General features: G+C 36.4%; 1 protein-coding gene across 1 annotated transcript in view; it reads left to right on the forward strand.

Annotated features, from left to right (window-relative positions):
• LOC139720274 (uncharacterized) overlaps window positions 1-12,238 on the forward strand; it is a 162,810-nt gene that overhangs the window by 38,444 nt on the left and 112,128 nt on the right. Inside the window, exons 12-15 of the mRNA XM_071631633.1 lie at window positions 2,461-2,577; window positions 3,038-3,487; window positions 9,892-9,972; window positions 10,341-10,553. Of these exons, the coding sequence (XP_071487734.1) occupies window positions 2,461-2,577; window positions 3,038-3,487; window positions 9,892-9,972; window positions 10,341-10,553 (861 nt within the window). The remainder of the gene's footprint in view (window positions 1-2,460; window positions 2,578-3,037; window positions 3,488-9,891; window positions 9,973-10,340; window positions 10,554-12,238) is intronic.

The following is a 12,238-nucleotide window of genomic DNA, read 5'->3' on the forward strand; positions in this document are numbered from 1 at the left end:
TTATCATCCAACCATCAATCAATTGATTTCTGAATTCACTAATTTATGAAATAGCCATTATAATTTCTACACAGCTGTATGCAACCACCGGCTGTTTAAAGAATTTCTTCAATTCCCTCTTCAATTCTCTCTTTTGTTTCTTTGATCAGCGTGTAGGCATTCTCTTTCTTTCTTCCTTCCTTCATTTCATTTTCCACCTTTCTGTCTAGTCGTGTCATGTTATTGTGTGTCTCCCGTTTTTTTCCGTCTTCTGTAAATTATACTTGTGTCCAGCATATACAAATAAGTATTTAGTTAGAGTTTCTTGAGTGGTTCACAATCTACAAGCTTGCTTTTTAGTGGACCTCTCAGTTCTCCTTTTTTCAACTGAAACAAAAACAAAGAGAATGAAATAAAATGAAATGAAAAAAAAATGAAATGAAAATTGACTTGTTATCAGGGTTTACTTAGAAATACATCTCTTTGCCAAGACATTCGGCTGTTGAAAACATTTGATTAAGAAAAGAGAAATGACTGGAGCATCTATAGATACGTTCTTCTGCCAAAAGACTCAACAAGGAATGATTTATTTGGCCAAAGGATGTATCGAAATGTATGCCTCTTATCCAATCGCAATCCAAAAGAAATCATACATTTCCACAAAGGAGTATATCAAAATACGTACGGTTTTGCCTAGATGATGAACACTCTAGCTGAATGCATGTCTGGGCAACTCTTCAAATACACCATATTGCCAAAATACGAGAAAGAAAATGTATAAATACTGAGAAGATAACACCCAGTATCTCAGAAACGCTAAATAAATTATTTTCAAGACCAGACCAAATTAGAATTTTGGACCCCCAAATCCTTCCAAAATAGGGAATATGTTCACAGATACGCTCTTTCTACCCTCAAAAAACAAACAAACAAGAAAAAAAAAATCCGCAAAGTCTAAAAAAAAAGTGACAGTAGCACCTGGACCTCAAAAACATCCCAAAATGGGGAAAATAGGATATTTTCAGAGATACGATCTTTCCACCCTCCCCCCACCCAAAAAAAAAAAAAAAACCAACCCGCATGATCTAAAAAGAACAATGACAATAGGTGTAACTATAAGAATATAACAAGTAAACATTGGTGATATTGGACAAACAAAAAAATAGCAAAATTGTTGTGCTGTAGTTCTGGTGTTACGGCTTTTTGTATATCACCTCAGGCCTCAAAGGATGATGCCTGGAGTTCTACTAATTGCGTAGTCAATGCTGTCAATGAATCACAAAAGGAAACGTCATATGAAAATTGCTTTTTTATTTTGTTTTATGTTATTAGGCCTATATTTTGTAGGGTGTATGCCTAATAATATTCATCAAGTTCAGATCGTGATTTCCCTGTCAGTGTACAGCTCTATTTGACGTTGTATACCCTAAGGAATGCGTCTTTATTATTTTCAACTGCGCAGCTTTAAAATCCACAAAAAGGAAGCCAAAATGAATGTCCCCTTTTCTACATAATTGTAAAGAACAAGTTGTAAGTTTTGAAATGATATATATCTTATTAATAGAGACCGTCCCAACCCATTAAAAATGATTGAAACAAGGAAGAGAGAGAGACAAACAGACAAACAGACAGACAGAGAGAGAGAGAGAGAATTTGGAGGTGCAGTTACATGGAAAAGGAGTAAAAAGATATTCGAAAGTGGGGTCACTCAAGCATGCTGCGCAAAAGGATCAATAAAAACAGAGAGCCTAGGCGCTCTTGTCCGACTACGGAATGAGCCAGAAAACTTCTGTTATTATGATTTTGGTTTTGTTTTAAGCCATTAAATTTTGACAATAGTGTAGGGAAAAGATTTATCTTTAAGGTATGACAGACTAAATAAAATTCAGCTGGTGAACCAAAACGAAACATTTCGCTTCTTAATATATTCTAATCTGCGGCTTTTTGTTGGTTTTGAGAAGCTGGACGGTAAAAAGTTAGAAACACAAAAATTAAAATATTAGAAATATTAAGCACAAATTAATAATAATGATAATGATAATGAAAGTTATACATTTCGTCATGGCGATTGTGACAATAATGATAACTGGAACTGCTTGGACAGCACAGGCCCCAGACACGACAAATAGAAACAAAAGGCACAAAAAAAGATAATGAATATTACGTGCAAGCAGTTAGATATAGTGCATGTTAAATCACCAAACTCCTACAACTAGTGCAGGAAGCCATGTTTATAAGCATGTATCAATGTGCATTGTCTTCATTTTTTTAAGAAGAGCATTCCTGACGAGTAACAATGAACTAGTACAGTCTTTATGGACATGTGAAAAATATTAGAAAACCCAGAATCGTTCCTCCTCCTTTTTTTTTTCATTGTATTTACACCAAGTGTTTTCAGAACCAACACAATTAACAAACATATTATAGAACTTAACTTGTCTGTATGTCTGCTTTTTGGTTATTTTTTTCCCTTATGTACAGCCCCATTGATGTCCAAAAGTAAAGACCAAACGATGGAGGATACTGAAACAGAATCTGATCCAATAGACTGTGAGGAAGGGAAAAAGAAGAACGAAAGCTATACAAAAGGCGAAAACGGTACATATACTCGTATTTTGCGGAGTACATTCTCGTCTTTTTGAATTTCACAATCTTGATGATGATAGCTTATTCCTCCCCTACGAAAATCTAAAAAAGTGAAAGACAAGTAATTCAACACAGCGCACAGTCGAAAGGGATGTCTTCACTTTTTGCACAGAATCAAAGTGGGAATGTGACCTTTCATTTACCTTTATCAATGATATAACCCAATTTGCTGGAAGGGATGGGTTTCCAATTAACGCTTTAACATTAACGCATACATTGTTATTGGAATTTAACATTTCGGAATTTGTAATTACAAAAGAACATTAAGCTACTCTGTGCCGATTTCCGACTTTGACCTTTGTGCTCTCAAGTGTGAATGATATGGAATCCCCACATGCTCCTATTTTGAGAAGGCCCTATGTTTGTTGTTTCTGGTGTCACGGATGGTACTGTTCTGTATATTTTAATATAGGTACATCAGCATTGATGCCCGAAAATGATGGTCAGTCATCGATGCCTCAAAATGCTGGTCAGACATCAATGTCTCAAAATGGTGGTCAGACATCGATGCCCAAAAATGCTGGTCAAAAATCGATACCTCAAAATGGTGGTCAGACATCGATGCCCCAAAATGCTGGTCAGACATCGACGCCCCAAAATGCTGGTCAGACATCGATGCCTCAAAATGGTGGTCAGACATCGATGCCCAAAAATGCTCGTCAGTCATCGATACCTCAAAATGGTGGTCAGACATCGATGCCCAAAAATGCTGGTCAGACATCGACGCCTCAAAATGCTGGTCAGACATCGATGCCTCAAAATGGTGGTCAGACTTCGGGACCTAACGAGAACTTTGAATCGCAAAGGCCCGTGGAAGGAAAGGACGTGAAAGTAGCCAGAGGAAACGACAGACTTAGTTCAAGTATGTATGCATCCATCTTTGCAACCGTCATATACATACATTCATAGAAATATTATTTTTCCCCCCCCCTTTTTTTTTTGGTCTTGGGAAGCAAAATCAAAAAAACGCCAAAGGAAAACAGACAAATATTCAAATATAAAAGACGAAGGTCCCATTTGATTGGAGTAGCAATATACAGAATGTCTGATATAATTCATACAATGTGTATCATCATTGTTTGCAGTTAACTCAGAGTTACTTTACAAAAGATGCTGAATCCACTTTGGATGGTAAGGGGAGAAAAACTTAGATTTCTATTTCATAATGCCTCTAACTCCTTTTTATGCAATGCCTTTATGTCTCATAAGGAGAACCTCATAATGGGATAGAGAAAATATGCTTTGCAAAAGTCCGCGTGTCTACACAGATTGTTAAAGAAGTCAAACATAGTTGCACTGTGACGTAGATTAGTAAATGCGGTTTTAATCACTAATTTTTGGTGACGTTATGTGTTTTTTATGGAACGATTTGTTAACTCTCAACATTCTTACTTTGTTTTATAAAACTTCTCTAACGAGTATAGGTCATATATGCTAAAAAAAGAAATAACATTTCACAGTAAATAAACATACAATATATGGGCCATCTGCATGGCTTCTCGGCTATTGTTGGAAGCTAGCCAGTCTGTCCGTACTCTGAGAAGATCATGCAAACTGGTTTCTGAGTGTGTCTAACTGGATTTAGCACGTTTGGAACCAGACTGATTTCTCAGTTTTGTCACAAAAATTTCAATACCACGAATAATTTACTGTTAAGGAGTACTGATACATTTCTGTTAAAAAACCCCAAAAGTCTAGTTTGGGGAAACAATAATCTAAGACATTTTGGAATGGACACTTCAAACTGAGGTATCGGGCAATGCCCTATAAAAACGAGATCACTGCCATTCGAATATAATGTTATTCTGTCTTGCATTTCTTTTTTGTAGACGTACCGACATGATAATGATAGTGATGATCGTATTGAAAGCAATAATAATGATAGAAATGTGTTTGTTCTTTAGACGTACGCAGCATTTCTTTAAAGAAATTAGTGTATCAGTTACAAATATCTTTGTCTCTACGTACTTTTTTAGTTTATGCACTGCCTATTGACACAAACGGAGAAGGGATGTGCAAGAAAAAAGAAAAAAAAAAAGATAGCTTCAAACGCGTGGACGTCCTTTTGATTTCTGCAAGAAACACGGGAATTTGGTTTGGCTCACTCCACACCTTTGTGTGATATATCTCTGATGTTTGTCACCATTCTTTTCACTTTTTCCTCGGTATTGCACAGATCTTTTGACAGCCCAAACACCTACAACGTACTAAAAAACAACCTCACTCATTTTACACAAGTTGATTATCTCTCTCTGACAAGCAATATTACAATCTAGATGAGCACAAACTGCATGTGCTAGATCAGTTTGCAATTCTCATTCTTCTCATTGTAATCCTTTATAATGTGAGGTACATTTTTGTTATCCCTAAAAGAGAGAATTATGTTCAACCCGTTTTTAGTAGTATGCACTGCTATTGATAGTACAGTAGCAGTGTACATCCAGAAAATTGGAGAATTCAAGTCATCATCTGAAACGCTGTGCCCTTTCTAAAATTCTCAACGTCAAACATTAGTGTTTAAATGTCTTTCCGGAATATACCACGTGCGTGTTTGTAATATAGGCACTTACAGTGAATGAGTTTAAAACCAGTTTAACTCATTTTTATCAAAAAAAAAAAAAGTTATTTGGTTTGAAGCATTATTAAAGCCCTATAGTAGTATAATGATTATAAGTATTTTTGTTATTGTTAGAATAATCATTATTTTATTATTATAATAATCTTTCATTGTCAGTGTTTGTGTGGCCGGCTTTAGACTATTCATTTAAAATCATATTAGTACAGTCTGCTATGTCGAAATATTGGGTTCCGTGAGATTTTCATGCCAAAATTGATTTTATTAGCTAACTTGGTCAATTTGGGGGTGCTGAATAAAAAACAAAACAAAAAAAACACGTTGGTTCCATTATTTCCAATCACGTCTTCAGCTGCCATTTTAGCCATTTTGAATTTCAAAATGGCCGCCATAGCAAACTGTATTTTGGCCCAATTCTCATAATATGAACATCATAGAAGGTTCACATTTGATGCAAAAAAAAAAGCATGTATATGATGTCAGACATTCTGATACACCAATTTCCGATATTGTACATAGTTTTGATACAATTTTAGGCAGCCATCTTGAAATTCAAAATGGCCGCCATAGCTAAATATATTTTGACCCATATCTCAGGTTGTAAGCATTATGGAAAGTATTAATTGGGGGCAAAAAGCATGCTTATGATGTCAGACATGCTAATATATACATTTGATTTTAAACGATGGATCATGTTCGTTGGTGGCCATCTTGAAATTCAAAATGGCCACCGTAACATATGTAAATAGGCCTGTATCTCATATCGTATGTATTGTGTAAGGTTCTAATTTTGGGCAAAGAGCATGCGTATACATTCTGAAACATCTTTTACTGAAACGATGGTTCATTTTGATATCAAAGGTGGCCATCTTGAAATTTAAAATGGCCACCATACCAGAATGTATATTTTGACCCATATTTTATATTGTAAGCAATACAGAATGTTCACATTTCGGACATAAACCGAGCTCATGATGATGAACATTCAGATGCATTTTTTCACTCCCTGAAATTGCAGATCACTTTCGAAGCTGCCATCTTAAGATTCAAAATGGCTGCTTTTCAGCTATCATCTTTGGTCACAAGCAAAGATTTAGACATATCAATGTTTATGGTGGCGTACAGTGTGCATTCTTTAAAAAAAAATAGCACACACATTGGGCATATACATTCTGTTATAATAGATTGTTCGTATTGGCTGCTACTCTTGAAATTCAAGATAGATTTCGACCGTATTTGGTGATGTATTAAAGATCTTTTAAACTGCAAATACATGCACGCTGGAACACGTGTCTCATGTGTAAGGCAATCACGTCAGTAAATTGGGTAGGTGGGAGTGCTTCCTGTCCTGTAGGTACACTGCCATGTTGAAATGCAAAACGGCTGCCATGGAAACATTCCTTTAAAAGCATAGGGTTTGGGTAGAATTTGTGAATGGGAAATCATGTGATTCTGATGTCAAAACAAATGACTTTTAAAAGAGCCTCTTAATAACTGTGTCTGTGTGGCTAAATGCCCCGTTTAGACGATTTGGTTGTAGAGTTTACAATGTTAGCCCTATACTCTAAAAATTCATGGGATAGTCACTTTAAAAAATGCCTTCTAGGCTCATCGTCTGCAAGTGTTTTTAAAGTAACAGCACTTAATGTACGGCCGTACATTGTGTGTACTACACAGGGTACAATTAGTTCTCAATTCTTCCAGAAACAATGACTTTTGCATTTCTTGCTATATGAGCACGATAATGAATTTTGTGACTGTCGTTGGTGTAGGAAGCTCAAAGCATTTTACAATAATTGAAGAGTACAATTGGTTCTAAATTCTTCCAGAAACAATGACTTTTGCATTTCTTGCTATACGAGCACGATGATTAATTCTGTGACTATCGTTGGTGTAGGAAGCTCAAAGCATTTTACAATAATTGAAGAGTACATACCCTCTGGAAATAACCACAATGTAATATATTACATTTCCCTGTAGTAGAGGCACAAATTGGGTTGTGAGAGTTTACTAGGTTTACTCTCTGGATGTGTTGTATCAAGACTCTACGAAGCTAAAGCCAGAGATTAATGTCCTGGTTAAAGTCATCCACGCCAAACTTCTGGAAGGCATGGACTGTGTCATTGCACATTCTGCGTGATTTAAGGTTTAGATACTTCTTCATCCATCTGCTCTTTGAGACATCCTCACATTTTCAACTACAGCCAGCACCTTGAAAGGCATGAAAAAGCAGACCTTTGGTTGTTGTTTTTTTTTTTTCGCAACGAACTGCAGAACATAATCTCTCCATAATGTCAATTGTTTATCATTTCCTTTTCCAGTAATGTAGCAGACAATATGCAATGCAGTAAGTAAAGTAAATTTACAAGACCCATCAGGAGAATTGAATTGTCCGTGTCTACGTAACAATCATCAACATCTCCAATTTTCCCCTTGCTCTTGAAGTACCATCTAATATACACAATGAAATGAGGCTGTTGTGACTGACGGGTGACGGCTCCCATGGCATCTTTGATAAACCCCGTTTTTCTTTCTATGATGTGGTCTCTTTGTCAGATGGACTGCTCAGTAATTCAACTTTCAGGCTGTTTATTTGGCTCAGTTTTGTGGCTTTACAAGGCATGGGTAGGAAAAATGAATCTTTGTTAGCGAGAATGAGGAGAAGGCCGTGAAATTATGAGACAAAGAGTGATTGTGGAATTATTTAGAACTTCCACCATTCGATACTTAAGTAATGACAGGTCTATCAGACTGTAGAACCTTTAGAAATGTTATGAGAAGTTGGAGATCCTCTTAAGCTTAATGACTTTGGATCCAATCCTGCATGGTGTATTTTTTTTTTTTTTTTTGCATGAGCTGAATGTATGGATCAGAGATTAATGCATTTTAATTCTCTCAGATAAAAATTCTTTGGGAATACAGGATAAAAAAAAAAAAACTGCCCTTTTCATCTCTTCCTAGAATGTCACCCTTGAATGTTTCCGATACCTGACTGCCAAACACCACATTATCAGCTTCAAGGAAGTGACAGTTCTTTTAGATTACCCTCGTGTGATGGTTTTCTAAATTGTGGAGGAATTCTGATGCATGCAAAGCGCCACAGAACTGAGCTATTATTGCTCTTTTGTAGTTATAGAATCATTGGCTGTACAACCAAAGCATCTTGAAAGGTTTAATAATTGAAGATAACTCACTCAAGGGCAATCAGGAAAAAGCGTACTCATTCTTTATCAATTCTGTGTTATTCCAGAAATATATGTAGCAAACCTTCTTTTTTTTCAGTTTGTGGCCAACAAACAAGCTTGTGAATAGCATGCCTGGTAGGGTGACCATGGCATTTCTTGCCATTGCGAGACATTTCCTTGTTTGTCTTCGCTCTCGAGGCAGCATAAAATTTTTGAAGATCACCTTCAATTGTGTCAACGCTTTCTTATGTACAAATATGTATTGACTGGGCTTAAATATAATCATTAACGAGGTTCCACAACGCAAAATAATGTGTTGCCTAAGAGGCAGAAACAAACCACTTTAGCGCTTATTTCGCGAACCGATCCGCCTGGCTATATGGGATGTAACGCTTACACGCTTGCCCAAATTACATGGGAAAGTGGTATTGCCCCCCCCCCCCTCCCATACACAGATTTTGTTCTTCAGTATGACTTGATGACGTCACTGTTGTACCTCGTCCTTAAATTTTGAATTTATGGTTTCCATTTTGAATCGAGAGATGGCTGTCATTCTGCGTGATCTGGGAATGAATTCGGTCTAACTAGGACAATTTTGGCAAATTCATCTAAGGTGCTTACCACAGTATTTTTCTTTCCTATGGCGGCCATCTTGACTTTCAACATGATGGCCTAGTATATCAAATGATCCACAATTAGGAAACAGCTGTACTGGAACGTTGGACACGACAAGCATGTGCATTCTTGAAAATTTGATGCTTCTACAACAATTGCAACGTCAGATATGGGTAAAAACGCTATGGCGGCATTTTGAATATCAAGATGGCAGCCTACAAACTGTACAAAACAGTCAATAATATCAGAAAAAGATATATCAGAGTGTCTGATTTCACAACGATGCATTTTGCACCAAATTTGAAGTTTCTACAATGCTCACTTTATGAAATATGGGTCAAAATACAGTTTGCTACGGTGGCCATTTTGAAATTGATAATGGCAGCCTACAAATTGTATCAAAACAATCTACAATATCACAAAAAGAGATATCAGAGTGCCTGCCATCACACCCATGCATTTTGCACCAAATTTGAAGCTTCTACAATGCTCACTTTATGAAATATGGGTCAAAATACAGTTTGCTATGGCGGCCATTTTGAAATTCAAAATGGTGGCTGAAGACGTTGACAAAGTTAGCCAAAAAAATCAATTTTTGCACAAAAATCTCACGGGATTACGTAGTAGCCTCTACTATATGTATGTTATTGGATATTGTGTACATAGCTGTGCAATGAATATTTGCCTGCTGAAAGAAAAATCGAATTTATATTCTTTGGTCTTGCCTATTTGTATAATATGTATGATCAGATGAATAAGTGGATTGTAATTCCCTACACCCCATGCCTTTCGCATATACAAGATTGTCTGGGCTGCTCGTGTTTGCTGTTGCTGCTATTGTTTTGTTTTACACTATTTCCCCTAAATTTACTGCTCCCCTCTTGCCGAAAGGAGGAGATCATAGCACGGAAGAAAACGAACATGAAGACATGGATGTAGCGAGCAGCACAGAAGAAGAAGATGTGGGGTTAGGTGAGTATTTCTGTGGACCACTTCTAGAATGCCCATTTCTTGTAATTAATTGAAGGGGGAAAAGGTAAAAACAATCTACAAACACCACGAGACATAAAACTGAGTATATGTAATACATGATACAAATCTTTTGTGAGGCGATTAAACGGTAAGATGGAATTGATGATGTCAGTGATTACTTGCTGTCTTCAAGTTGTCTTTTGCTATGTTGCCAAGAAAGAACACACTGAAGTGAAAACAATCGCCTTTCCTAATCTACCCTTATGAAGACAGTGTTGTTTTGATTGCCTAAAAGTCGTTACGATGAGTAACGGATGCGAAATTATCCTTTTTTTTCATATTTTGATTTTTTTTTTTGTTTCATTCAGATAGCAACATAACCAGGGAGGAAATCCAACTCATCAGGAAGTATGCGGACCCGGAGGCGGTGAGAAGTATCGCTGTAGACTTAAAGCTTAAAAACCCAGGGTCGGCCAAAGATGTGGAAATAGCTAGCGCACTTGAACAGGAAAAGGGCGACAGGAGGAAAGGACAGAGAAAGAGGATCAGGGGAGTCCTGAAAAAGATAAATGTCAAATACGGTAAAACGATCTTCTATTCTATAAGTGTTTGAGTTCAGGTCGTGGATTTCATGCACTATATCTCCAATACCAGCCTTTTAAAAGCAGAGATTGTGTGTGTGTGTGTGTGTGTGTGTGTGTGTGTGTGTGTGTGTGTTTGTCTATTTATTTCTATTCTGCATGTAAAGAATGACAATTTCTTGCTGGACCGACGTAGAAATCTGAGAAAAAATGGAAATAAAGATAAACTCGATCAGTCATTAAATCAATAGATACAGTTGTACATTCGTTCTTGCTTAAACAGATTATTTTATTTAAATAGTATGGAATTTTTTAGTTCAAAACTATATCATTCTGTAATATTTTGCAACAACTTTATTTTCTTTGTTTTTTGAAATCTGAACGGATGACCTTTTTCTTTTCACTTTTTTTGCACATTTTTTTTCATAGTATATGACGATTTACTTTGACTATGCTATCATCTCATACCATGTGACTATTGTAATGTCATGAAAAAAGTTTATCTTATAAAACACTTGATAAAACCCATGAATAACACTACACCTACCACTCCCCAGCAGGTATGCCATTTCCAAAGAGCGAAAAATGATATGTCCCCATCATTCGGAGAGTGGATTAAACCTGCCTTTATCCACCCAAACCGTTGTCGGTATAAAGAGCAAAACATGAAAATATATAGGTCGTGGCAGGACCAGTGAATAAGTATTTAGGTGTGACTTTGATTGATTCCTATTCACCGGTTGCGGTCAGCTAACGATGTTTACACACCGTGTAGGCTGCATTTCCATTTATATATAAAGACACGAATGCATAGCAGGCAGAAGGAAAACAAGAACCAGTGAGTTTGTCAAACCTCTTCCACATCTTTGCACAAACAATATAAATGTGTAGGGATAGGCTAGATATGACTTCTTGCTTATGATGAAACATAATCATGATGCTACTGAGATCAACCAAAGTAAAGAAAATAAGCCCTAACATTTCAAGAATTAGACGAATATGAATGCTGACATTCAGCAATTAACTCAGATTTTTGACGTCATGCTTTTGGTATAGAGTTATTTCGTCAAACTCTTGGGGACTTTGCATGCCGCATGTCTTTACTTTACCTTCAGGTACTCGAAACATCTCTGGAAATATGCCTTTGCCATGGTCCATCTTCGTGATCATGATGAAGTTGTGGTTTACCACGCCTGTCACACTTTTTTTTCTTAGTCATTTTTATTTTTAAAATTCATTTACGTAGTATCTGACTATATATTTGAAGAGTTGCAAAAACCGATAAGTCCATATTTGTCAAATGGAGATATTTGCGATTAAAGGTCAAGAAAAATAAAGAGAATAATAAGAAAAAATTTGCTTCTTTTGACTATAACTTTAAAAATATACCATTATATGTAGTGACCAATATATCATTTAAAAAGTATTATTTTGAACTTTATGACAGAGATCGCACTTCAAAATCTTCAAAAATGGACTTATCGGTTTTTGCAAACAAACCCTTCATTTTCTTACCTAGAAACCTTTTTTAAAAGTCATTATCAATGGTACTCCAGACCATATCTTGCGTGTGGTAATCTGTAACTGAGAAAGGGTCGCTCTTATGCACATGCTTTTATGCCCTTACATGGCTCAGAAAATCTTGCGTGCGGCCCTGTTTCATTACCTGGTCTGACTTTTAGCAA

This window comes from Diadema antillarum, unplaced genomic scaffold, assembly GCF_040938485.1.
Source record: "Diadema antillarum isolate AM-2024a unplaced genomic scaffold, OU_Dant_1.0 scf00000125, whole genome shotgun sequence".
NCBI lineage: Eukaryota > Metazoa > Echinodermata > Echinoidea > Diadematoida > Diadematidae > Diadema > Diadema antillarum.